Source organism: Volvox carteri (assembly GCF_000143455.1).
Source record: "Volvox carteri f. nagariensis unplaced genomic scaffold VOLCAscaffold_10, whole genome shotgun sequence".
NCBI classification, from domain to species: Eukaryota; Viridiplantae; Chlorophyta; class Chlorophyceae; order Chlamydomonadales; family Volvocaceae; genus Volvox; species Volvox carteri.
The window spans coordinates 173267-201246 of NW_003307553.1; the positions used below are offsets into that span (position 1 = coordinate 173267).

At 55.0% G+C, this 27980-nt stretch overlaps 3 protein-coding genes across 3 annotated transcripts in view; 1 reads left to right on the plus strand and 2 right to left on the minus strand.

Moving 5' to 3' along the window:
- Positions 1–2530, minus strand: part of aoc3 (amino acid carrier 3) — a gene marked incomplete at both ends in the record, with an annotated part of 6526 nt that extends 3996 nt beyond the window's left edge. The window contains 7 exons of the mRNA XM_002948499.1: positions 318–538; positions 826–833; positions 1103–1160; positions 1369–1398; positions 1675–1776; positions 2173–2218; positions 2441–2530. Of these exons, the coding sequence (XP_002948545.1) occupies positions 318–538; positions 826–833; positions 1103–1160; positions 1369–1398; positions 1675–1776; positions 2173–2218; positions 2441–2530 (555 nt within the window). The remainder of the gene's footprint in view (positions 1–317; positions 539–825; positions 834–1102; positions 1161–1368; positions 1399–1674; positions 1777–2172; positions 2219–2440) is intronic.
- A 13440-nt stretch (positions 2531–15970) lies between these two features.
- VOLCADRAFT_45223 (uncharacterized protein) lies at positions 15971–16921 on the plus strand (the record flags this gene model as incomplete). Its single annotated transcript, XM_002948368.1, has 3 exons — positions 15971–16028; positions 16140–16390; positions 16478–16921. Coding segments are annotated over 3 exons (753 nt in total), but the record flags the coding sequence as incomplete, so codon positions are not given.
- Positions 16922–21807: 4886 nt separating this feature from the next.
- VOLCADRAFT_103881 (uncharacterized protein) overlaps positions 21808–27980 on the minus strand; it is a gene marked incomplete at both ends in the record, with an annotated part of 6961 nt that continues 788 nt past the window's right edge. Inside the window, 9 exons of the mRNA XM_002948500.1 lie at positions 21808–21909; positions 23798–23887; positions 24057–24182; positions 25040–25338; positions 25503–25648; positions 25878–25998; positions 26453–26561; positions 26973–27052; positions 27386–27677. Coding sequence (XP_002948546.1) covers positions 21808–21909; positions 23798–23887; positions 24057–24182; positions 25040–25338; positions 25503–25648; positions 25878–25998; positions 26453–26561; positions 26973–27052; positions 27386–27677 — 1365 coding nt within the window. The remainder of the gene's footprint in view (positions 21910–23797; positions 23888–24056; positions 24183–25039; positions 25339–25502; positions 25649–25877; positions 25999–26452; positions 26562–26972; positions 27053–27385; positions 27678–27980) is intronic.

Consider the following 27980-nt stretch of genomic DNA (forward strand, 5'->3'; position numbering starts at 1 on the left):
GGGGGGAGAGGAGGAGGGGGGGTGGAGGGAGCAGGAGGAGTGGAGGGAGGAGGAAAACAGGCCGACATGGCGGCCGGAGGGAGGGAAAGAGGGGAAAGAGACGGCAGGAACCACAGCAACACGCAGCAACACGATGCGAAAAACACAGTGGAATCTGCTCCTCTTCGTCGTCTTGGGGACTTCAGCGGTGTCCCAACTCCCCTGCAGTCTCCTCCCGCCGCCCGGGCAAACTACACCGCCACCGAATCCCGTCATGCTTTGCCAGTTTTTTCCTGTCCTTTTGCCTTTTCGTTTTTCCTCAGTACCCACCCACTCACCGTAAAGACTAGGCAGGCCGTGTAAATGCCCATGAACTGCTTGTTATCCGGAAACCAACCAGATCCTTCAGGGACATCATAATCAGTCCCCTGTTCGATTCCTTTCGGGAGCGTCGGAGCTGCGGTCCCCGTAGATAATAAGATGATCATTGAAATGATATAAGCCATGAAGTAATGCGTGGAGGCCAGGGAGGCGATCTGACCTAGAAGATTCAGCCATCCTGCGGATAGTAATATCTGTTAGTAAGGTAGGATGTTTGTGGCGAGATATCCAGCCAACCGCTATACCAAAGCTGGTAAGGACGCCGCCCGAAATTCTCCTTCCCCTTGCCCTTTCAAGTTTACTTCCCGGCACACACACCGTCCCGACACGCCGCCTCGCTACCCCCGTCTTGTCCTTCTCCAGCGCCATCCCTCTGCGGGCCTCCCACCATTACCGCCCTCCCGTGCGTCTGTCTGTTTGTTTGTCTGTCTGTTTGTGCATGTGTGTTTTCCTCGCGACACTCACCCGTCACCCTGCAATTAACGCAACAGCGGAGCAGGAAGCGGCGCAAAAAAGCGATCAGATCGGCAAAGCATGAAACGTTCATAATGCCGTAAATGTCATAACGGTGTATATGACGATACACCACAATTCACTTTCCCCCGCGTGCGGCCCCCAACCTGCCCCGGAGACAGACTCCGCCCAATCCCGCCTGCACACCCATGGCCCCATGCCCCCATTGCCGCATTTCCCCCCCCAGTCCGGCATGCATACATTCACACATACATACATACATACCCACCAGCAGATTAGGGGTCCGTATGAGGGCCCTACGAGCTGATAGATCCAGTAGTACATGCCTGGGGGTTGTGGGGGGGAAATGTGCACATGTGTGTGTATGTGTGTGTATGTGTGTGCACAGAATCGGATATGGACAGCGAGCTGGTCCCAAGCTGGTCAGGCGGGGAGGTACGGCTCCTTGGCACATTTGCCCGCGTCCCCGAGCTGGAGCTCTAACCGTCACTCCCTCACTCACGCGCTCACTCACGCGCTCACTGACTCACTCACCTCCGCTGGTGGGGTAGGCTGAGGCCAGTTCTGCACAAAAAATGGGGACAAAGGTCGGGACATTAACCAAATGAAGGAAGACCATTTCCCCTTCCGTAGAGTCTGTGCGGCAACGAAATCTTTAAATATCGAATCTATGAAATCGTGAACTCTGTACCTATCTCTTTACCTATCTCTTTATCCATCTCTTTATCTATCTCTTTAGATATTTAGATATCTCTTTATCTATATCTACATCTGCATTCATAGCTATATATCTCCTTACATCTTTAATAAATCAAGAATGTTAGAGCTAGCAGGACGTACCCGCCATGCCCAGCGCGACACAGAGGCTGAACAGCGACACCAGCCACCAGCCCCACAGGCACACGACGGGGCCGCCGTAAGTGAGTCCGGTGGCGAAACTGCCTGGCGAGCACAGGGGTAAAGCAGGGGAGGTAAGGAGGAAAATGAGGAGGGTGATGGCGGGTGAAGGAAGAAGGGTGGAGGAAAATGGAGGAAGAGTTTTGGGTCGCGAGAAGGTACAGCATTAGGGGCCGAGTGTAAAATGATAGGTGCGGTTGGGATGGCTGGCAGCAGACGGCGAGCGAATGGCGCCGACAAGGCAGCTGCGGACGTCACGGTCTCCCATTTGAAGCTATGCGTATATTAGCACATGCAACGTTAGGTGTAATTATGCATTTACGCAACATCGTCGCATAATAAATTCGTTTGTTTCATGCAACAGCATTCCAGTCGAAGTCCGTCATCAAGTGCCGGAAGAAGTAAAAAATAGATGGCTGAATCGCTAAGACTACGTCGCACCTGTGATGGACAGGAGGACGCTCATCGAGGAAACGGTCACCGCAACCTGTCGCGTCAATGTTAAGTTGACGCCTTGGTAATCCGTTACCCGGTCAGCTATAAGCACAGCGAAATATGTCTTACATTTGTAAACCAACGCCATCCTCGATGTAGAACCTATGCAACGGGTTTTCGAAGTTGGTCGAGGCAAAGCAAAGGCTTGCGCACATGCACGCCAAGGAGCCGTCGTGAAGAAACATTTCCTTACGAAGCAAGTGACTAAATTTACCTGCGCATAGCCCATGGCTTTCAGCCGTTCCTCTTCGTAGGTGAGGGCCGCAGTTTTATCCTTGACAAACAAACCCATAGTGTTCGTCATTTTGAGCTGAATTAACACCAAGGTTTAATCTGCTCAAGCCTTTACAGTTTTAAGCAGGGCCACGCGCTGGATGGAGCTCGAACCCTTCCGATACGCTCAGGCTGCAAAGAAAATTTCTAAGGGGTAACGCCCAGCGTCTGTGCTCTAGAGCCGATGCAGTGTCCTGCACAAATCTGTAATGCTTCAGGAGTCCAATTGGTCTGGCGCACTTTCTGCCGTACAATTACGATCGATTTTCTGTCGCACTTCCTTAACTCATAAAGATACCAGATTGCAGATCAGCTGATTTTGTGACAATTACTGTATCCATACCTACAGCTTTGGATTTAAGAACAATGTCAAATTTACAATGCCGCATTCATCGCAGTGATGAGATCATGATTCATTTCAGCATGCTGCTTTTATTGACTAGGAATTACGTGTTGACGCAATACAGCAGGATTAAGGTGGTTGTTCATGCAATCGCCTTCATTATCCCGTTTCCTGCATCTGCGTCATGGTCATTTGGCTGCGAACTACATTATGCTTTAGGATTATCCCTTATTATATGGTAATAGGACGTAATAAAATATATAGGAGAGCTGCCCCAGGTGGAGTCACGCAGACGGAAGCAGATGAAGTGAGCACTGCCTTCACCAACATCTACAATAAAGTCAACATGCACGCAAAAGGTGCATGGAATGACCTCAAACCCAGAACATACGTCGCGAACGTGCACGGCCCCTTCTGCTGAGGGGCCTTTCAGCGGGAGGGTGCAAGAGGGTGGGGATGGATGCAAAGACGCGGTCGTTCTATATCTGTTCTGTAATCGGTTCCCACAGGACCCTGCTCTGCTACACCCGTGGATGTTAAAGAAAGGCAGACGGTGCGGCGAGAGGGCAAGTCTTCCTCGGCAGCAGCAGCCGTAGCTATCAGAAGCAGCATCAGGAATGGCATGGCACGGAACGGCATGAAACAGTCAGCCGATGGCGCCCTGCCGATAATGTGCGCGTCTTTGCTTAGGATACATCAAACATTGAAGGGATTGCCTCATGGCCTTCATGACTATGCCCCTAATTAACCATCACAGCGCTGTCACCTGTTGTCACCGAGGCTGGGGCATCGACGATCTAAATGCCGTACTGGTACTACTCGTGCTTTGGTGTTTTGTCGGGGAACGGTTGCTGAACAGCAGCACGCTTTGTGCGAGACGTGTTGACCTACTTTATGCGATGTTCCCTTCTGATGTTCAAAGGAAATGTCGTGTGCGTTGCTGTCCTGCTGTCTGGGCGTGCCCAGCAAGGCCCAACAGAGTAAAGCAGTTGCACAGCAATGCAAAACCTTGAAGAAGCACTGACATACGCTGGCTATGGCGTCATCGGCAGGACAGCGGTACGAGCAATTCTCTCCGTTTTCGTCCCAGTCTTACCTTGCGCGACATAAACGTATGTCCCGGAATTTGGTTGGAGTCCTCTGAGGCTCCTCCTTTCCATCCACTGGGATTTTATGTAAAGTCTATAGAGCAATGTATCTGTCACCAGCTGGGTCCAGGTTGGTCTAGCTGTCGAAGGTCCTTCAGGAGAAGTGGGAGCCGCGACCTATACAATGCCGGCCCCAACCTTGCTTCACCGTACCTGTCCTTCGAAATATGTCCTACATGATGTTGGGTTGGAGGTTTCGGAATATGGGTTCCACATTTTGGCCTCCAAGGCCAAGAAGGCTTCCCTCTAGGGCATGATGCAGCTTGATGATGTTTTAGATGTCTCAAATGCATGAACCTATAGAGATTTAAAACGCTTCTTCATCCATGGTCACGTTTTGAGCCTAAGGTTCTTTAAGAAGATGCCTTCATCAACAGCTGTGGGTCGGCGGGTCTGCGACAGCTCGGCGTGCAAAAGATTTCAAGAGGTAAAATTAAATAAGGATTTAATAAATATTTTATGACACACAGCTGTAGGTGAATATCAGACACTGCGCTCAAAGTACACGGCAATGCCGTGACAGTGATGATGCTGTCTTGCTGCGGTGCCTGCTTTTATTTTTGCATGCAGTCCTGTGAAATCTCTAGAAGAAGCATGACATTAAAGTTACAATACTTATGCTGAAGCTGCGTCGATTGGCGCCATTATCATAGAAGGAAGAAAAGCGCTTTTCCATTGCTCACGACCAGGCAACGCATTTAATAAGCTGGTGATAGGACGCCCAAGTCGACAACGATGTTTCGGAGACGAAATACTAAAGATGCTGAGGTGCGACTCAGTTCAACCGGGACAATCGGCCATCCTTCAGAACCTGAAACCGTGGATTTAATCTGGATAATTACAACTATAGAAGCTGAAGACCATTTCGGGAAAATGAAAATACTGTCCATGCGTGCAATGCTCTAGGACTTTCCTGGCATACCCACCCCTTTGGGGGAAGTTGATCGATTTTATGATGCCTGCACTCATGGTTCCTATCCTGTGCGTAATTGCAAATAACTTATTTTGAATTGTTGGAATTTCCCACAGAAGGAGGTGCTTGACAAGGAAGTCGCCTTCTGGAAGAGGGAGATGGAGAAGGTGGTCAACGAGAAGAACCTATGGATTGAGAGGTACATGAAGGTGAGTTACTTGTTACGCACTCTCGAGTATCTCGGCAAATGCAGTTGGGGGAAAGGCCTGTGCGAGGGGCTTCAGGGGGAAATGGCTTCAGGAAACCGGGATTTCACAGAGCCAAGCGCACTTCGCACAATGCAGCACAATTGACCCACCAACAAAATATTTTATGTCATCATAAATGATTCCGTACGTCGCAGGTAACCTACCTATCAGTCTAGTACACACGTACATAAACCGGAACGTCTTCCCGGAGAGGGCCATTAAGCGCCTCATGTGCGCCACGCACTTCCCCGTATCCCTTAGAAGAACCCAAATCCACATAAAGCACAACGCACTCAACCCTCCTGTCATCGTCTTACCCTGCCCTACCTTGCCGCGAAACCCGTCCAGCATCACAATCCACGTTCGCCTCTCTTTTGTAAGCTCTTGAGGCGGCTTTTTCCCTTTTTTCGCCACACGCGGCCCTCTCCTTCCCCCCCGTCGCCGTGGACGCGACCACGATCACTTAATCCCACTCAAAATATAATCCGCTCCGCTTCTGCTCCATTGTGCCCCATTCTGTTCCGCTTTATTTTGCCCTGCACTGACTTTCCCCCCGCCCCTGCCTCTGATCTGCAGGCCTCTGAGGACAATGAAATGCTGCGCGCCGAACTTTTTCTGATACAGCGCGACGCTCAAGCCACCTACGCGCAGCTGGAGGTTCTGCGCAAGCGTGAGGAGTGCCGCGCGGCACAGCCCTCCTCCTCCCCCGCCGCCGGAGTGGGCTCCTCCACAGGCACACCCCAGTCCGGTGCACCTGCTGCGGGCTCCTCCGCAAACACCACTCCCACCAAGGCGCAGACGCCCTTGCGGAGTACGGCACAGCTAGAGGAGCAGGTTGCGAGTCTCAAGGTACCTGCTGCAAGGGGAGAGGAGAGAGGAAAGAGGGGGAAATGAGAGGAGAGAGAGTGGGGGTGTTCGGAAGGGTAGACGCGAGGTGTGCGTGCGGTGTAGATGCACCTTCTAATTCTGTACAGCACAGCACTAAAGTTTATTACCACCGATAAGACCGGCATCTTAATTACCCTCTTTGACAATCACTCGCATGCATGTGCGTCTGTATGTACCTGATTCACTGATCTCAGCAGCCGGGGCAACCAGGAATGGACGAACATGGCTCACGAGTAACTTTACAAACATATGTATGTCCATCCATACGTACGTACGACAGGCTGAGCTGGCTCGCGCCCAGCGGCAGTTGGCTGCGGCGGAGGCGGCTTCCCACGCCGCCGACCTGCGTGTGGCGCTGCTGGAGGAGCGTCTCACGGAGTCGGGTCGGGATGTCGAGGCGGCCAGGAGGCAGACAGAGTTCATGAGGGCCACTGCCGAGGCCCACCAGCGGGAGGCGGATGCGGTGGGTCCTTGTGTGTGTATGTATGTATGTATGTATATGGGTTGGGGGGGTTGGAGGGTGGGGGATTTGGGTGCCTTTGAAGGGACTACCCACAGACAAAACTCCAACAACCAGGAATCCTCAATCTTGAATTCTCTGCCATGCAAATTGGCCTGCCTGCAGCGCGCCATTTCGACAGCAATTTTGCTTCTCAAATTGGCACACGGTCAGCACATTTACAATTGAATCGGACAGCTATTACAAGGCTAAGCATAGGAGGAGCGTTGCCTTACATCTTTTTGCTGTGTTGCTGCAGCTGCGGTCCGAGGTGTTGTCCCAGCGCACCATCAACGACGAGACCGCCAATGAAACCACCAAGATCCTCACCGAGCTGTCTGCCGCACAACACCGCTGCGCCAAGCTGGCTTCGGAGCTGTCCATCAAGGAACAGATGGTAGGGCTACTGCAGCTACAGCTTGGCGACCTCGCAGCGGCGGCCGCCGTCAACAGCGGCAGCGGCGGTGCCACACCAGCCGTTAACAGCAGCTACGTTTTCATGTCGCCGGCAACGGCAGCGGCCGCCGCCGCTGCCGCGGCGGCAGCATCGCCGTTGTCGCTGACACCCAGCGGCTCCGTGTCGCTGTCCTCTGGCTGGGGCTTGGTGCCGTCAGGGCGTGGGACGTCGGGCATGGTGCTGTTTGGCGGCGGCGGCGGTGGAGCTGTCGTACCGTTGGTGACGGGGACGGAATCGCCTGCAGCGGCAGCGGCTGCAGCGGCGCCGCCGGTGATGCCGCAGGATCGTAAGGTTGTCGTCAGGAGCAGCCTGAAGGGGGCCGTGGATTGGGCCTTGAAGGCCGTTGACTCTCCGCAGGATGGAGGAAAGGTGGGTGCGGGGGGCGATGTGGGATGCAGGGAAGGTGGGTGCGTGAACGGGTTCGACTGATCGGATGGGTTGTTGAGTACATTTGAGACGCGTGCGTAGGCTGTATGTGTAGGTGTATGTGCTTGGATAAACCGGCCCGCAAGGAGAAGGTCCTTTGAAGGGCTGTGAGTGTTCTTGTGTGTTTTTCGAAATTGGTAATTGTGGTAATTTTGGGTCACAGTCGGTATGCTACTGACATGCTTAAAAAATGCTACAACACAGACGAAACACAGATAAGAGGCGAGTAAAATAAACAAATGTGTAAAACACTGTTTTATAATTTCCCATGAGAAAGCTGAATCGTATTCTTTCGCTCATCACACCCACATGGTGACTTGCCAACTAAAACCTATCACCCACCCCTCTGCTGTCTGCCATTACCCGCTGCTGTAGAGCCCATCCCTCGGAAACCCCATCGGTGGTGGCGGCGGTGCTGACGGCGGCGGCAGAGCCGTCGGCGATGGTCGTACGGATGGTGACGTCAGCACTGATGGCGGAAGCAGCGGCAACAGTGTCGGCGGCGACGGCAACGGTGACCTGGGCAGCGTGTGGGCCGCCACCGCAGCGACTGCCTCCCTGGACTCGTCCCCCGTCTCCACCTCGGGCAGTCCAGCGGTGGGTGGTACCAGCAGCGGCTGCACCAGCGGAGACGGCTCCGAAACCACCTGCGGGCTGGATCTGAATGCTGTGATTGCAGCGACGGGAGCGGCGGGGGCGGCGGCGCGTGATATGGCAGCGATCGTCAAGAGCCCGAACGGAGCTGTCCAGGGGGATCTTTTGGGGGCCGAGCTTCCGGTGCCCAAGTTTGTGGGGGCGGCGGTGAATGGCGCTGCTACTCCTGCCGCGGGTGGTGCTACTGCGGGTGGCGGTAGTGGGGTGAGGAGCAGTTCAGGGCCGGTGTTCCAGGAGGCCTCCATGCAGGTGGGTGGGTGGCGGGTGGGTCTAAAGGCGGGTTGAAAACTTTCGTTTATGTGTGTATTGTATGTATGTATGTATGCATGCATGGCCTTGGGACATCACTCCTTTCCTAGTAAGCCCCTCCCTCGCTCGCCAATACTGATGTCAAAGGCCTTAGGGTTTCGTACCATATTTTGATGTTTTCCGCACCCAACTGAAACCGTTGGCGGATACAATCTTCCGCCCCTGGACATGGAGTTACCCCTCCCCGCAGGTTGACTTGAGCCTTCCCTTTCACACACCATCTGTGCTGCGCAAGAGCTTGCTGCGCAAGGGCCCGGTGGCAGCAGCGGTGGCAGCTGCCGCCGCTGCCGTCGCCGCCGCTGACAAGGCGGCGGCCAGCGGCGGTGGCACCGGCGGCAGTACCAACAGCAGTACCTCCAGTCTGCCGCTAAATCCCAACCGCCAGCACCACCACTACCAACAACAACGCCCCGCAAATGTCCCGCCGCTACCGCTGGGCACAATGCTCCGACGCGGCAGCAATGCCGCCGCTGCGGCAGCGGCGGCCGGCGCCGCCACTGGCAACAGCAGCACTTTCGCAATCGCGGGCAATGGCAGCACCAGCTGCAGCGGCAGCAGCACCACTACCTCGACCCCCGTCACCACTATCGCGGGCGGCAAACGGGGCGCAGAGGATCAGCCAAAAGCGGAGGATGGCGTGATGCCCGCGCCCAAGCGCGCGTCTTCTCATGCAACGCTGCTCTCCGCGGTATCGGCGGCGGCAGCTGCGGCGGGAGGGGCCACCATGTCAGATGAGGAGTCCCCGATGGCGGCGCTGCCACTGCCTTGTGGCGCAACCGCAGCGGCAGCCGAAATTGGTCCTGTCACGCCAGTGGCGGCAGCGCCGGCGGCGAAGGCGACGGCGGCTGTGAGCACAAACGTAACGGCAGCTGGAGACGGTGCAGGAACTGTAGTAGCCGCAGCAGCGACTGCGGCTGGAGGATGTGACGTGCCTGAGCAATCAGGTGACCACAACCCTGGGGACCTTGATGCATCGGCACCAGCCGCGCTTTCTGCGACAACGGATTCGGCGACGCTTGATGCTGGCGTTACCGCTCCGGAGGCGGCAGTACATCGGGAGGGAGCCGATGCAGAGGAAGCCGCGGTGAAGTCAGCAGCGGCGAAGGAAGCAGCGGCGAGGGAGGCGGCGGCGAAGGAAGCCGCGGCGAAGGAAGCCGCGGTGAAGGAAGCCGCGGTGAAGGAAGCCGCGGCGAAGGAAGCCGCGGTGAAGGAGGCGGTGGCAAAGGAGGCCGCAGCGAAGGAGGCGGCGGCTAAGGAGGCAGCGGCGGCGAAGGAGGCAGCGGCAAAGGAAGCCGCGGTGAAAGAGGCAGCGGCGAAGGAGGCAGCGGCGGCGAAGGAGGCCGCAGCGAAGGAAGCGCAGCGAAGGAGGCAGCGGCGGCGAAGGAAGCCGCGGCGAAGGAGGCGGCGGCGGCGAAGGAAGCCGCGGCGAAGGAGGCAGCGGCGGCGAAGGAAGCCGCGGCGAAGGAGGCAGCGGCGGCGAAGGAAGCCGCGGCGAAGGAGGCAGCGGCGGCGAAGGAAGCCGCGGCGAAGGAGGCAGCGGCGGCGAAGGAAGCCGCGGCGAAGGAAACAGCGGCGAAGGAGGCAGCGGCGAAGGAGGCAGCGGCGAAGGAAACAGCGGCGAAGGAAGCAGCGGCGAAGGAAGCAGCGGCGAAGGAGGCAGCGGCAAGGGAAGCTGCGGCAAAAGAGACAGCGGCGGCGAAGGAGGCGGCGGCCAAAGAAGCAGCGGCAGCGAAGGAGGCGGCGGCGAAGGAAGCCGCGGCGAAGGAGGCGGTGGCGAAGGAAGAGGAAACGGTGAAGGACGCGGTGGAAAAAGAGCCGCCGTTGGACGTCATCGCTATCAGCTCCAGCGATGTCGCGGCGCCATTCGCTGTCAATGGCAGTGGCAGTGCAGAGAGCAGCAGCACCCCGGAGCACACTAGCCCGAAGCCTAGCGCAACCGCCGAAGGGTCGGCCTTGACGGACCCAGCACCGGTTTCCTGTATTGGCAACGCCGCCGCCTCCCAGATGCTTCCCAGCACCCCTCCTGGTCCTACCTCCGTCTCCCGCACATCCGCCACACCCGGCGCCAGCCAAACCTCACAAACGCCCAAGCCCCACAACGTGTTCAGATTCCCAGGCTCCGCAGCGGCGCGTGCCGCGGTGGCGTCGGGAGCTGTGCCGCCGTACGGCACGTCGGAGGCAGTTACGACTCCCGGCGGAGCTTCAAGCACTGCAGCAGGAAGAGTCAGTGACGGTGGCGCTGGAGGCGGCGGCAGCGGCGGCGCGCCTGCTTCACCGGCAGTAGCAGTCACGGCAGCGGCCCCGGCGGCCTCCGCCGCTACTACCCCTGCTGGTGGTGGCGGTGTCGGTGCCGGCGCGGCTTCCGCAAGCAGGAGCGGTCTCACCAATACCATGTCGCTTCTGAAGCGCTTCAACTCTGGTGGGCTTGGTGTGGAGCCGCCGAATCGGCCCAAGTCTCCAGCTCCGCCAGGCGCGGCGGCGGCGGCAACAGAAGTCGCCGGGCCCGCCACCAGCGGTTTGGCGAGCGTCGCGGCGGCAGTTCGACGGATTAGCAGTACAGCTGGCGGCGGCAGTGGCGGCGGCGCCACGCCGCCGACAGGGCAGGTCAACGGAGGTGCCGCGGCGGATCAGTCTCAGTCACAGCAGCCGACGCCGCCGAAGCGTATATCTGGGTCGGGCGTCTCTAGCCTGCTCAACAAGTTCAACAGTGTCGGCAGCGGCGGTGGCGGCGGCGGTAGCAGCAGCAACGGTGGCGGCGGCAGCGGCGCTGCAGCCGCATCTGGCATCCCTGCAGCCCCGGGGACAAACCCCGGCGGCGCCAACGGTAGCGCCAATAATACCTCGACAGTACCGGAGTACGGCATGGGCGGGCCGGCAAGTCGTGTGCCAGCAAGTGCCAAGATCGCCGCCATGCGCAGCGCATATGAGAAAACGAAGCAATGACTCGCACTGGGTTGCCTGAGCAATCCCAAGGAGGGTGGGTCCCTTGGGCCCTTGTATGGCAGCGGGAGGCCCTCGGGGGGTTGTCTGCAACCTAACATGAGCTTGTGTATTCGTCTAGCGATGGGTTGCGTTCATTGCGGTAGCAGCGGCGTTGGGTCGTAATTCGGTTGTCGCGGCGGTTGTAGCAACGGTTGTAGCGGCGATTTACCTACCTATGCAGCGAGCAGCGGGGCAGTAGTGCTTATGGCAGTGGGCATCATCAATCACATAAAAGTAGGTCGTTTCTGAAAGGGCGGACCAAAGACGGGGCGTGAGAGCGAATGAGAGGCCCTCGCTAGTGCATTGGTGCACTCCATTTAGAGAGGGTTGAGCTGAGCCGAGCTGCAAGCAGGGGTTGGAAGGCAATCTTATTAGGTTGGCATTACGTTGATCATCACCTTATTAGCGCGCCATTACCAGTGCAAAAATTCGTGTCTGACCTACACATATATATAAGTCCGTGCGGGTACATGTTTCTACCCGGGTGGTTATAGCATGGACCACTCCTTTCGATTGCTTGTGTCCTGAGTCTTGATTTTATAGTATTTGACCTTCACTGGATCTTTTATGACCGTGTTTTATATCACCGGTCGCTGGGGCATGGCTTGTATAGGTTCGTGACGGCCTAAAGCCCCTCGCCCTTCGCTCAAGGCACTCGTCCTTCATGGCAGCAATCCTGCCTGATCAGGCAATTGACAGAAATGAGTTGCGTAAGAAAGAATTTGAGACTGGTTTGTCACGATGGCGACTTGGACAGAGCTTCAAAGTTGGTTGTTAGCCTGTTAGTTCGTTGTTGGTGGTTGTTGGCAGGCGGGACACGTTTGTTGTTGCTTGGAAATTGTCTAATGTTGGAACTTGGAAGTTGTCGCGCTTGATTCTTGGCGCTGCAGGCTTGATGATATTAAGGGTTCCTTGCAACGTTGGTTTATCTTTTTGTAGACCAAGATTGCCCACCCGGTATTTGTTGTTATTTGTTGCTTTTGCGACATTACGAATATTAACGTTTTTTTCCGGTTACGAATGATGTCGTTCCGACTTCGTTTGAATGAAAATGTCGTTGGCCCCGTTGCGCGTGTGGGGAAGAGTTACATTACGTCTCACGTTAAGGGATCTAGGTTCTTTACTGCTGATCTCTTACTCTGCCACATGCCACCTCCCAGCCCAGCGCCGCGCAGCAAACAGCTAACATAAAAAAACAAACCTAACGCCAACCTGTTTATTTCACTCGCTCCAAGTACGCTGGTATTGTAGTAATCCCAGCCGGCTCGTGAAAATTCAGGATTCAAAGCTGTGCCTTGGGCAAACGGGCTTGGAGTAATAGCCAAAACGTGCTGTGAGACACTACGGCTGCCTTTCCTCTCTTCGTGGCTGGCGAGAGAGCGTGTGGTCTTCCCTCGCCTTTCAGCCTCTTTCTGTTTACCTCGGGTGACTTGATGGTGGGATGGATGGAGGAAGGAAGTCAAGTAGGTTGATGATGATGATTTGTGTCGGTCTCTTGACTTTGAGATGTGTCGGTCTCTGACTTTGAGAGGGCCCTGGAATGCCTAGGAATGCTTCCAGGGGCGTTTGCTGCGGTGTTGAGGTGTGTGTGCCTGGGAATGCCTGTGTCGGGCATGGACTAGAACCTAGAACAAAGCATGTGGGTCTCGTCCAGTTGTGTGTGTGTATGTTGTGTAGAGTTGGCCTTGTTAGACGTAGAAAACACTGGAACGGCCGTGCGTTGGTTGGCAACGGTGTGCCGCAGATTGCGTTTGTTATGTATGTAGGTGGTTGTTTAGGTAGCGATGGGGTGTATAGTTACTAAAGGCACCAGAGGCGGCTACCTTCCGGTGGCTGCCTGCCTGGCACTTCATCCTGGGGAAGAAGGGACGCCACTTGGAGGGAGTGGCGCGCGAAAAGAGATCCGCTGCAGGGACTCTGTTGAACTGAAGGGGGAAGGTAGGAGAAAGAAAGGTGAGGAGACTCTGCGGTCAAAGAGGGAAGGAGAGGGCAGAGCTGCTTCGGTGCTTTGGTATTCAGGAAACCGAACACAGCGACGCAGGCAGTGTTGTTGTCACCGTCGCACTGGCGTCGCACGTTGCTTTGTTCCACGTTGTAGTGTATTATTTGTGTGGCTAGGAACAGTTGGTAGTGGGGTAAAAGGGTCAGGGTTGCATGGTTGCCGGGGTTTCGGTCTGTTGCCAAGTAGTGGCGGGCAGAAGAGCCGCACGGTTGTTGCTGGGAGGTATACAGCTTTAGTGATTGCGAGCCCGTGTGTGGGGGGGGAACGTTCATGGCTGTGGAGCTGTTTGCTATATAAATGATATGATGCATCCATGATGGGTTTTAGGGCAGAGGAAGGACAGGCAAAGCAGGACAGGATTGAAGCCTGGGTCGGAACGGTATCCGTACCACTGGTGTGGAACCCTGGAGCATGGGACGAGCATGTGTCCTGTCTGTCAGCTATTACACATGTGTATGTTGTTGGGAGAGGAGTGTAAAGCAAAGGGCGGACCCAGGCAACGTGGACGGAACATATATCGTTTCGTGTTAACAGACGATGCGTGTACTGTACCGTTGTACTGTTTTACCGGTGTTTGTGGAACCGACGGACCATAGAATTGGTATACACATACTTCACGCTGGCACGCGGGCTTCGACGCGCTGGCGTTACGTGTTGCGGGACCCTGGCGAGATTTAGTCCTGTTTTTCAGGTCCAGGCGGTGGATGTCCAGCGGTTGTGGGTTTTGCTCCGGTGTGAAACGCAGTTTTTTAACTAGGAGCCGTCGGAGTTGAGGGCCAGTCGCAATTCCATCTGTGATCACTGTTGCGCGCCGGGGGGGTTGCGGGTGCGCCGACACGCCGGACTGTAAATTTGAACTACTTTCGGAGCGCTCCTGCCCTGGACCAATGGACTACGTGCACACGATTGCTCAACCTGTTACTAGTTAGATGTTTAATTTATTAACAGCTGTTATGATACTTATGGTTTTGTCAAGGCAGGGTTAACGGAGATCAACGCCTGAAGGTTTCCCTGGGAGCTGCAAATTCAAACGCTGTTGGTAGGGAGGGTACTCAAGGGTCGTTAGGCGTTAAATGCTAAGGTGAGACTTGACGAGGGTATTAGGTGTATCACGCATGCACCGCATTGTCGACATGTTCGACAGCGTTTGCGAAGCCATGTTACTGAACCGTCCGAGTTCATCGCGTTCGGAGCGTATATGTTGCAGAGCGTGATCTTTTTTTACAGGCTGAGGCATTATGCTGGTTTTCCGCTGTCCAGTCCGGCCTTGCGCCCGCGCTTGTACAGAACGGTCAAGTGGGAAGGCGTACGGCTCAGCCCCCCACTTAGCGCACACGGACTGGGACAGCGGCCTTGATGGCTATTGGAGAACTGAGACAGCCTGAAGATGTGAGGGTATATAGCTTGGAACATCTTCTAAAAGTGAGAAGGAGGGGTGTTGTACGGCTTCACAAGGAAGTTACCTAGTCTGGCGTTTATGCGCAGAATTCTCCACAGTCGTGACCTTCGCTATCATTCAATAATTGTCTTCGCATTGAAATTATTGTTCACGCCTTTTTAACTCTGTTTACATAAAGCGAGCCGGTATATACGGCGTTCCTTCCTACGTAAAGGCAACTTGCTGATGCCTCACGAAAGATAATGAACCTGCTTTACAGCCTGACGTGGATATCGTTATGCCACTTCACTGCTTTTCCAGCGTCCGTGAGCTAGTTCAGCTCGATTAGGTGCCTCTGAACGCTACGCTGCAAACGACACTCACATACAGTGCTTGCAAGGCGATTGGAAAGATGGCGGAATCAGCACAAGGTACACAGCTATGCTGAGGGCGTGTAAAGCCTTTTTCGTCTTAAAAGCGTGTTTGAGGCGCCATTTAAGTGCCAACAGGTTTGCTCTACTCTATGGGCATTGTTTCGGCGCTCAGGGTAACAAGATCTTTATACTCTGCACAAGCACAACAATCCTTAGCTGGTTGGGTTTGACGACTCTCAAATTAACGGGTTAATCTTCTGTCGGTCCTGTCCAAGCAGACGTGCGGCGCATGGCCCTTGGGGTTATAACATCACGCCTAATGGACGGCCGCCAGTTGATGGACGAGTTCCGGTCGGTATTGGGACGTGACCCTACCATTCGGTTCTCGCAGGCGGCCGCTCATGCGTCGTGCAACCAGAATAAGAACAGGTGTGGCTGGGTGCCATGCGTGATTGGCAAGCGATGCCAAACGTTTACCAATTCAGGACTCAGGACTCTATCGGGTGGGTTGCCGCGCCGATGGAAACCCACAACCTTCGTGCCTCTGAGCGCAAACTAGGAACCAGTCATCGAAGCCCCTGAATGACCCTCCGCTCTTACAAATCATTGTGTCTTGTGTGTCTTAAAATTGGGGGGTTGACTGGGCCGGCATGGTTCATGCCAATCTGCCAAACATGCAACAATTCGCCGTCCTGGATTACCCAACCCAGTCGCCACGTCGGGTCTCGCTCTTTTAATGCCTCTGTGTTTTACATCTCCCTTCACCCTAACCCCTCCCCCTCTACCTCATTCGAACTCGTCACCCGCTCTTCCACTCCCACCCCGCCTTCCCCCCCTCTCCCTCCCGACCCGACACAGATACAGCAACGTCCTGCCGTACGATCTCAACCGTGTTATACTGCAGCCCTGTAGCTGTAGTGACGGGGCCAGAGGCGCCGTCGCAACGAACGGCTGCGCCGCAGGCACAGCTGTCGCTGCGTTTGAAAACAGAGGTCGCACTGCATCTTCAGCGACAGCAGCACCTGCACCGCAGCAGGGCTCCCCGGATCCTACCTACATCAACGCGAGCCACGTAATCCACGATGACGCGCAATGCGGCTTCTCTGTTCGTTACATCGCATGCCAAGGTCCGCTACCCAGCACGGAAGCGGACTTCTGGCGCATGTGTTGGGGCGAACGAGTGGGAGCGGTGGTAATGCTAACCAATGTCGTGGAGCGCGGCATCAACAAATGTTCCACATACTATCCTGCGCAGCCCGGAGCTCGCCTAGTACTGCGTGGCGGCGGCGGCGGCGGCAGTGGCGGGCTTGAGAAGATGCCTCCGTCAGCGGCAGGGTCGGCGGCGTGCGTGGAGGAGGTGATGGCTGTATCGTCTAGTTCACTACACGCGGGCGAATTGACGTACACTGTATTGCGACTATCATGTAGCGGCTGTGGCGGCGCGTCGTCACGTGATGTGACGCATCTGCAGTACAACGCCTGGCCGGACCACGGCACACCCGCGGACGCCTCCGCCATCCGTACAATGTGCGATATGGTCGAACCGGTGCGTGGCGCCGGGGGGGCCGTTGTCGTACACTGCAGCGCTGGCATTGGCCGTACGGGCACGTTCTGCGCCATCGACATAATGCGCCGCCGACTAGCATACCTGGAAGCCTGCGCTGCGTCGCGGCCTGGAAATGTACGGGCCGATGCCGTACAGGCTGCGCTCGATCTTCCGGAGCTCGTACACTCCCTACGACGGCAGCGGTCGGGAATGGTCCAAACCATTGAGCAATACGTGTTCTGCTACCAGGCTATTTACGAAGAGCTGCTTGCGTCGCTTAATGGTACCGCCGTCGGGGGCGCGGGCGCGGGGGCGGGCGGCGGCACGAACCGCAGCGGCGGCGGCACTAGAGCCGGTGGTGGCGCTCGCACTCCCACCCGCCAAGTGCGGCGGTAGCTGGCGCTGCTGACAAACTCACGCTGGACCTTGCCACACCGCCGTTGTTGTACAAACACGCCGGACCTTGCCACACCGCCGTTGTTGTACAAACACGCCGGACCTTGCCACACCGCCGTTGTTGTACAAACACGCCGGACCTTGCCACACCGCCGTTGTCGTACAAACTCGTGTTGGTTAAGGAGGACGTGGGGGTTGAATCGTAAAAGGCCCAAGTCAGGGTCCCCATACGGGGACATGTATGGAGATGGGGCAAGGGAACCCCTTTAGGTTGGTTTGGATTGGGGGATACGGGTTGAGTCGGAACAGAGGTAGAGGAATTAACTCATTGCGCCTGACACACGCACGTACGGTCGGTCAGGGGCTTTCGATCCATATATCCGTTTTTCGACCCGCTGTTGTGACCCAGGACAGTTCCTTTTTGGGGTTTGGGGGGTTTGGCTCCGCTCCGCTCCCGGTGGTGGTAGCGCTCCCTGGAGCCCTTCCCGCACATGGTACCCTGGGCAGAGGAGCACCACCCGGGGGCCATCGGACGGGAGGGGCGGCGTTGACGTCGGTGTGATGTCTTGGTAATGATGATGGCGGAGAAGCAGCGAAGATGCTCGGGAGGGGGGTTAGCAGGGCTGCTGCGTTCTTGTTTGGTTGGTGCTCACCATAGGCTCCACGTTGTGTTTATATGCCTGTATGTCTGCATGTTTGTTTGTCTGTCTCGCGCCACATCATCATCGCAGGTGTGTGGGGGGGTTATGTGGAGGCCAATTGTCTCGCGCGGCGCGGCGCGGCGCGGCCCAAAACAAAGTAATGAATGTTATGAGAAGAAAGTTAAAGAATGAATGCTCTGGATGCTGCTCTGCGCTGTGCGCTGTGCGCAAGTAACTCGCCTTGCCCCACTACTGGAACGGGATTTGGGGACCACCCGGCGAATCAGGATAAATTTACCGCACAGCCTGCGTGTATTATTACTGCTCAAAAGAGTGCTGTTGTTGTTGCGGAGCTGTGTAGTGTCCGTTTTTAATACTTCTTAGTGATGTGTTGATGATGATGATGATGATGTGTTCGTTCCCCAAATCATGAATCGATCAATAGGTGTATTGGGATTTGGGGGTAAAAGCGGGCGGGTAAAGGTGATGGATACTTTATAGAAAATAGGGAAGTCATTGGCTTCAAAATAAGAAATCTCGCAGAGCAGAGGTAATGGAAATATGGGAGATGGAGAAGTGTATTGCCAGGCATGTTGTAAAGCTGCGGAAGTCCGAGTCGCGTTTGGGTAGAGGCGTGCGCGCGCGGGGCAGTGTGGTTTGGGCAGTGCAGTCATGGTGAACGGTTTGGGCTTCCGGTGGAGCGATTTAGGGAGACGTGTTGGGACATATGCAAATGCATGTGGCGGATTCCTCCACGGTTTGAAAGAGCTTTGTCTGACTGTGAAGAGCTTTGCGTGTGTGAATGTCCCCACACAGTGTCCGTGTGTATTCACGTAGGGACACGCATCTGGCCATCGAGTGGCTGTCCAGCTTTACGTCCAGCCATGTGTGCATGTGTGTGTGCATGTGTATGTCTGTGCATGTCTGTGTATATCTGTGTATGTGTGTGTGCTAATGGTCTTCGGAGCCGCGATGAGGGAACTGCCGATGGTGGTACGGGTACACCGGAGGACACCGCTCCACCGGAGCGAGCTCTCCGAACAGTCAGTCAGTCACCACTCGTGTTAAGACTTTTCCAATGAATGAAACTGTTGTGTGGCGTGAATCTATCAGGTAGCCGTTGGTAAGAAGAGTGTGATGTCAAGAGCCCGAAGAAATAAGCGGAGGCGCTGTCATGGTGACTGATAGGGTGACTCGGTGCGGTGCGGTGGGTGGCTGGAAGTGTGCGTGTGTGTGTGCGTGTCACATATCGATCCGGGCTTGGCACTGCCGGGGGTGTGCTGCACCACCTTGTTGGTTGCGCTGTGGTGATCCAAAGGTGCTCCAAAGGTGGCGCTGGACGTTCCGTGTGGTGGTGGGTTTCCTTCTGTCTGAGACCCCCCCCGTCCATTACTTGTGTGTTGTGCGGCACCCCTCCTCTGTCTTCTTTCCAGTTTGAGGATTGCCTGACGTGTCCGAAACCTTTTCCTCCCGGTACCGGTGCCGAGGAAATATGATGACACCCCCCATTGAGGTGTAGGTGTGGGCATGTGTGGCTATTATATCTAGGCAAGCTGTGCTGTGCTGGATATTAAAGTGGCCCCAAACCCCCGTCCTCTTTGAGTCGCGGCCTCCATCACCACACACAGAAGATGGTGAAGTGCCAGAGAACGCACACGCCCTGTAGAAGACTTTTGGACAGATGACACGCAGTTTTCAAATGTACCTGATCCAGCAGTTTCCTGGAGGGTACCTGACACGCGTTGTGTACATCTCTTTACGTATATCTTACCTTTTGTGTTGGCGGCAGTGGGGATGATGGCCGTTACGCGTTTGTTGCTGTCGTTAGAGTTCGCAGACGATCGACTCTCTTACCCACCTACCTGAGCTCCCCGAGGATTCCGCCTGCTCGGTATGCACGTGTCATGCTACTTTGGTATATTCTTGGTCACCAACCATCGAGGGGTGGAAGAGGTCGTGGGGTAGGGTGGGAAGGAGGTAGGTAACCAGTGCATGTGCGGGGTGGGGCGGCCCATGTGCTGCACGATGTTATGGAGTTGGTCGAGAAGCGTGGGGCGGTTGGGAGGAGGAGGTCCCGTGGGGTCGTTGCAGCTAAGCGTCTCCCGAAGGGGAAGTGCGGATTACACGCGGTCTTCCCGTTGCATGTGGGTGGGTGGGGGATTTCTGCGGGTGTCGCGCTCCTGCATTGGGTACTTTTGCGTATGCGAAACGGCCTTTGTACACGTGTGTGCTTAGGGCGCGGGATCGACTAATGATGGAGTTGGAGAGTTGTTTGCTACTTTTGAGCGCTTCCGCATTTTGTGTGCACGTGTGTGTGTCTGTGTTTTTGCACCTTTCTCTCCATTTGGCCAATCATCACCGCAGATGCACCAGGTCTCAGGTGGTGTGTAAGAGTTTCTGTTTGGGTAATCCCCGGGAAGAAAGCTATAGCTGAATACTTTCTCGACGGTTATTTGTGCTGAGTTTGCTTGTGTGGTTGTACAACTGTACGATTGTCCAACTTTGCATCCTCAGTAGAATCTCCGAATGGTCGTGTTGAGGGGTGCACAGTCCGTGGTTTTAATTACGTACTAGCTGCCTGTCCGCGAAGGCATTTCAAGGACCTTCCGGGGAAGTTTGTGTTAAGAGGCATATGCGTGCGCGTGCGGGATTTCTGTACAGGGCCGATTAGGCCTAATAACCTCGCTGCGGCGGAAGGTAGGACGTAAGAAGGTATGGAATGGAGATGCAGGCCGTACTCTACGGGGCAATTTGTCACGGCAAATAGTAATGAGGCCTCTTTGTACGACGCTTCGCGTGTGTTATTAGGTCTGTATGTACTCTTTGGTGACACACCTAGACACATCATGCAGTCCGCATCTTTAGGTTGATAGTCGTCTGCCATCGCTGGGACTTCAGCCCAACGCATGCTCAAATGGTAGTCGTACAAAAGATGATATGGAAGATGATGAAAACGTTGCTAGCAGAATGTAATTGTTAAGATAGTTACGATAATGGCGTTATATGGATAGAAACGACTTGGCGGTGCGGGCTCAACAAACGGGAAGCACTTAACCTGCGGGTGTGGTTCGCCTGCCATTCATGTCATGAGTATGAAAGATATAGAGGTAAGACAAAGAAAGGCAAGTGAAAAAGGAACGGGCTGTTCCAGGGAATGGCCGAGATGAATGGCCCCCTAAGGCCGCCTGGTGAGGAGGGAAAGGAAAGCCGGGGCCTGGGAAGGGGCCTGGAAGGTGGCTCGGCGACTGGCGAGATGCAGAGAGGAGCGGCTCGCTGAGCTGGTGCTGCGGCGGTCGGAAAACGTGCGTGTGTAATGGTGTATTGGTTGCCATCAGCCATGAATTCATTGTGGCGGTTGTGGGTACTCCTGGGGGAGAATACCTGTGCTACAACGAAACGTCAATATGCGGCGTGCTGCTACTTACCAGGCAGGATACCGCATTTAAACACCGTGAACCAAGCCTGCAACGTCTACAGATAAAACCCGGGGTGCATCTGCACTATCCACACTGATCCACACACTTAACAGAAAGTATCTACGTAATGAAGGAATGTGTTTCGAGGCGCGCGGTCCACTGAAGCCAGGATATGTAACAATTCTCAGCCACATGCACAGAGGTGCCGTACAGGTTCCAGACGGCTACAATACGTTCCAGATTTGACAGCAGATGACTAGCGGACCCTTCCCTGCATAGATGCTTAGATAAATACATGTGTACATACAGTACATGTACGACCATAGCGGCTTCGACATGTACGTCAAGCGCTCCGTGTAGCCAAGCTCTCCGATGTCCACTTGCCGCAGCACCGATACCACACCTTGCACAGCATCGCACTCGCTGTGACCAGCTGCATGCTCTCCCCTTTACACCGGCTGGTGCATATGCTGCTTCAGCAACTCGGTGCATGCAGGGCATGGCTTGCCATCCGGCATGGCGGCCACACGGCAGAGCGTGGAATACAGGCAGGCAGTCTCAACATAGAAAGCCAGAAGCCCCTGTGCGGCCTCCTGTGTTGGGTGAACGTTGTCCAGTGGCTGACAGGCAGTTAACCTCAATATACCTACCCCGAATAATGGGACCAATAACAACCCTCCAGACAAATCTAGCAAAAACCCAAATCCCCAATGCGCTCTCCAGAGAACCAGGTCACACCTTCAGTGCGCCATGCTCCCTCGCCAAGCACAGGCGTTCTCCGCACAGCCAGCTGCAATGTCAGATGCGTGCAGGACACCTTGCATCACGCAGCTGTACAGGTGTTCATATGCAGCACCACACCACACCACACCACACCACACACATTGGCACAGGAGCCGGCATTTGATATATGCTAGTTAGGGATGTGAGATTCAGCTGAATGGGGATTTGGCAACCTTAATTACGTAAGCTTAAAAGCGTAATATAGTAAATTACTGTAATTTACGGTTTCCACGGCCTGGACCCTGGACCCTTAATTTAAGGTTGCCGTACTAGTGTACGATTTTGGATTTTCAGCACAATTTCAGCGTTTTCACATTCGCAACACCATTCTTTACTTATTTACATATTTTTGACATCAGTTTGGCGCTTGTACAGCCGACTTGGCGACTATCGCCTTTCCAATTTGAACCATGGCTGACGCGTGTTGACTACTTGACTTGCTCTTTTGCTTGGTTGGGCGGAGGGAATCGCGGGTTTCAACCTGCATTGTTGGACTCTTTCACGCTTCCCCCATGGCTGGGTTTGTGGTGTGTTCGGAGGAGTGGACGGGTCAGCAGCACCCTGGTTTGCAGACCGGCGGAACCTGTAAGACCCATGGGTCTGTTAAGCTTTTAAGGTTTCTACCCCTCCTGAGGGACCTTATTACGGCGAGCCCTTAATTCTGTAAATTACGACCAGGTCCAATCTTAATTATGTAATTACGTAACCTTAATTCCTAAAAACGTAAAAACGTAAAACGTAAATTCCCATCCCTAATGCTAGTGCAGCATCCGTGAAGAGGCGGCCCTCGGGTGGTGGTCTGTTACAGACCCGAAACCGATGGGCACCACTATGTGCCTCATGAAACAATTTTGACATGTGATGTCGAGCCAATAATGTTAACATGCACGCATAACAATAATAGAAACATTCCGACATTTACCAGTCAGTATTTAGCCTACATGTTGGCCATAAGAATGCATGCCGCCAACCACAGCAGTGTGAGGTTCAAGGGACGGGCTCCCAAACGTGTGTGTGGGGGGGATCACTTACTGCAGGGTTTATAGTTACAGTGTACAAGCAGCAGACGTTGTCCAACCATCCATTCGCCGACAACACATCACACCCATGAAAGAGGACCTGCATCCACTCCTCCTCTCATCATCCCAGCGTCCTTTTGCCGTTTTCGTACCCTGCGGAAATCTTCAGCTCAAGCTTCCAACCATGAAAACCGCTTCTCCCGCGACATGCTGTACCACGCGACATACAGATACGAATCGTACGAACCTTCGCTTCAAATCATTCCACTTTAGTTTCATCGCACCTAGCCTCACGTTGCCGCTGCTGCTGCCATGTTTTTAATGCTGCTGCTGCTATTGCTGCCATGCCATTACGTGAAGTCTTAACATGCCGGCCGACGCCTTGCCACCTCACCGCTAGCGGCGAGGATGTTGCTTACCCAGTTATCTTTTCGCAACTTAGCCCTACAAAATGCTCAGCATCCAAGCTTGCGTGCTCTGCAAGTCTGAACGTCTGATGCGACTGTCCTGGAACACCCTCAATGACCACACCTAGCTACCAGCTGCCTCTACAGCTATACCGGCAGCGCTGGAGGCTCAAGTAGTGGTCTTGCAGTTGTGGTGGTTAGGCATCCTCGATCTTGACACCGGTGCTCCGGGCGATGACCGATGTAATGTCGATACCCACCTGCGACAATAAATCGTTAGAAACAATGCCAGTAGCAGTAGCTGTAGCAGTAGTCAAGCTGCGTCACCTCGCTGCACTTCCTTAAAGTCGCAAAACTTTTTCCCGATGGCAACACACAACCCCGCGCTTAATATTAAGTTGCTAGTGCCTCAATACTCCCAAGACTCCCGTCTATCGGCACTCACACACAAACGCCCCCAACCCCTTACTTGTAGCAGCTTCTGTTCCGTTGCACCTCCACCTCGAGCACCAGTCATGACTGCATGGATGCGGTCGTTGATGTCCAAATCCTTGGCAATCTGATAAAAGTAGAGGGACATGAGGAATAGGTACCGGTAACGAGGAAAAAAAAGAAAGGCGGTGAGGAAGGAAATGTGGAAAGTGTAAGTAGGAAGGTCACGGCAAGAACTCACACGCACTCGCCCCGGGGCCATTTTCCCCCCCATCTCCCCCCCATTTCCCCCCCACCTGGCAAAGCTCCCCCCCACCCGCCATGAGCAATGTCCCCAGCGCCACCAGGCAGCGGTACACTCCTTCGGACTCCTCCAGTGGTGAAGGACTGGCGGCCAACAGCTCCAAGCCACATGACAACACCTGAAAGGACGGTAGCCCGGGGGCCAGGGAGGGGTGGTATGAGGGGGGTATGACCCGTAGATAGGAGGGAATACACGGGAGGGTATGTTACGTTTATGTCTGTTATGTTATGTTTATGTCTGTGCATATATATAATTGTGCAAACAAGTAGGGGACGGGAGGCCGCGTCAGGATCCGGCGCCGCGTAATAACCTTGTCGGAGAAGAGGTTCAGTATCATTTGCTCGGCTGCTCTGTCCAAAACTCGCGCAGCAGAAGCAGAAGCAGCAACGCAACTCACACGGCTGTCACACACGGCTGCAGTTGTCTGCTGTTCATCAATTGCCCTTAAATTAAACTGAATCTGGCGATGATGCCGATGATGCCTTGGGGTCTAAGGAAACTGGCTGCTTGTGTTTCACGGAGTTTTGGTGAAGGGCCTTACGGACACTGGAATGAGGTTCAGCTGCCGAGGGCCCTTACACACCCTCACACCGGCGGGGCATGGCGGCACAGGGAATCCGTTCATAAATCGTAATAGGACCTAAAAATGTTTTACCCTTCAAGACAGACCGGCGGGGCAGTTACATACATACATACAGGCAAGACCCGCAAACACGTAATAATACAAAAACAGGGCCATACATACAAACATACAGACAGATGGGAAGGCACGCCAAAGACATATGCACACACACATATATTCGAAGGAGAACCCGGTTATGTGGCCATCCTTAGACCATCATTACACACCATGACCACCACGAACCACCAACACACAAATGGCCAATTCCCCCCTACCTACCTACCTTCCTAGCTATCTACCTCCTCCCCCAAACCCCCAATCCCCCACCACCACACCTACGCAAGTGCGTTCACCTGTAGCGGTACGTCTCCGGATTGCGCCGAACTAGCCGGCAGCTGCTTAGACCCCACCGCCGCCGCCAGGTTGGCCAACAACACCGCCCCACTAAGCCGTACAGCCTTGGTGGCGGAGGCGGCAGACGCCGTCAGCAGCGGCGCCAAGCGGTCCAGGAGGGGTGACGCCGCCCCCAGCAGCCACTGCCGTAGCGACGCGGCGCGAGAGGCGGCGGCGTTGGCGGCGAGACGGAGGGCGAGCTGGTGGTTAGCCGCCAGGGAGGACGTGGCTGCGGCGGCAAGGGCCCCTGCCAGGGTGCCTACGCAATGGAAAGGAAGATGGTGTTCAATCTCTACATGCATACATGCATACATACACGCATACATATACGCATACATGCATACATACACGCATACATATACGCGTACATGCATACATACACGCATACATACACGCATACATACATACACAGCCGCCGACTACCTGCTGGCGGCTCCGCCATCGCGAGGTCGCCCGCCGTCTCCGGCGCCGCCAGCAGCTCCCCCCCGCCGCCGGGCGCCCCGTCCAGAGCCACCAGCCGGGCGACATCCAACGCCGGAAACAACTTGTCAGGCGGCCACGTCAGCAACCTCCGCAGCAAAGACACGTCACCGGAGGTTATGATGGGGCTCCCCGCAGCAGTAGCAGCAGAAGTAGTAGTAGTAGTTGTAGTGGCGGCAGTAGCAATCTTGGGCAGCTTTTGAAGCAGAGCGTCCAGAGGGCCTTACGAATGATGTTGTTACCCACGTACGGTTTGATTCGAGTTTGGTTTTGGAGCACAGAGGGAAGCGGAGGAGGGGGATACGCCGAAGCACATACGGCAATTGACGAGAAGAAAATGCATAGACGGAGGGAAGGAGGAGGTAGAAGGGAGGGGTAACAGTAATGCGGGGATACGGGATCGACGGGGGGCAATAAGAGATGGGGAAGCCGTATTTGGCTGGCAGTGGGTGAGGAGCGACCGTGGCGGTGTTAGTTGGGTGCAAGGTGAAAGCTAGGGAAAGAAAAGGAAGAAAATGTCATCCATCAAAAAACACATCATCGCCATCATCGTCATCCTCATCATACGGATTAGGGTGCCCCTCTAGCAGGGGAGAGCAGGGACTGCCCGGGAAAGGGGCCGCTGGCGAAGTGAACCACCCTGTAACAACATACATACATACATGATTGCTAGGTTCCCCGGGGCCCCTCCTCTCCCCTTCACTCCACCCCGGCATAAATTTCCCACCACGTAAAAGACACCCCCCCACACACACACACACATACAGCACCTGGAACATGATGCAGAACAAGATGGCGACCTGCCAGGAAACTCTGCGTCCTTCCCCACCGTCCCTCCTCCCGATACACACACACACATATATATACATATATACATATATACATACACGCACCTCCGGCTGCCAATTCAGCTTCGGAGAGCCGTTGTTCTTGTTGCAGTGAGGAGGAGGAGGAGGAGGAGGACAACGCTGCATTGAACTCCCGAATCTTGCGGCCCAGAGCCTGACGAGCAATGAGCGGTTAGTCGTTGGTACGACGGTTGCCATGTGATGGCATCAGACGGGCCGGGATGTGTACGGATATCATATTGTACGGAGAGGTAAGATGCCATTCGAGGGCCTTGCAAGAGACGCCACGCGCGCCACCAAGTGTATACATACATACATACATACATACATACATACATACATACATACATACATACATACATACATACATACATACATACTTACATACACACAAACACGCATAATGGGTAATGGGTGTCCACCTTATATCCAGGAATGCAGCGGGCGCCCCTCCGTGGCTCTTGCTGTTGCCAACGACGATTAAAGATTTTTCAGGCCGACGACGAAGACGACACCACCACCCCTTACATCAACTCCCCACCCCTCCACCCGCCCCTCACCTCACCTCCAAGGAGGGCACATTGTCAAAGGTGAGTACGGTGTGGCAGGGGATGTGCGTGGGGGCGTGCGCTGGGAGGCCGGCGCCTGTGAGTGATGAGAGGAAGGAGGCAAAGGGAAGAGCTTAGTAGTACGGTACAAAGTAATACGGTAAAAAGAGGTACCGTACGACGTCTTCTCGTACATGCGGTACGACGCGCGGGTCCCAACCCCATACACACATCATCTGCCCTTCAGCTTCAATGAAGCCGAGCCACCTTTCTTCCGGCACACCACCCACCGAACATAACATTCCAACTCATTCGCCGATGCACATGCATACATACATACATACATACATACATACATACATACATACATACATGCATACATGCATACATCTGTATGCGCAAATTCACTCTCGCTCGCACTCAAACCTACCTTTGTTGCTGATGCCGCCCCCACTGCCGGTAAACGGATCCACACTCCCGCCCGTGATTGGCAACGATGACGACGAAGGCGCGGCCGCTGCTGCTGCTGCTGCTGTTGCTGCCGCGGCGGCGGTAGTGGACCGCGAGGGCAGCGCCGTGGGGCCCCCCGCTGCCGCTGTTGACCCCCCCGTGAAGGGGTCGCAGAAGCCGCCCGTGATATCCATGGGCTGTGCTCCCGCCGGTGGGCCCCCCGGCCCCCCTTTGGGGGCCTCACCCGTGTTTTGGAGGATGAACTGCACAATCTGCAGTTCGTCCGTCCGTCCGTCCGTCCGTCAGCCAGACATGAGTAGTTAGATCAAGGTTGGTCAATTGAGCAATTTGCAAACAAACGATAGAAAGTCAACATTAGAGATTAGGGAAGGAGAGAAAAAGGTTACAGAAGAGCAGTCGCGTCGTGGATTTGCACGTCGGCAGTTGTTCTTCTCGGTATTGCTACAACATATAAATCCCCTTTCCCCTCCCCTTTCCCTCCCCTTTCCCTCCCCTTTCCCTCCCCTTTCCCCTCCCCTTTCCCCTCCCCTTCCCCTCCCCTTCCCCTCCCCTTT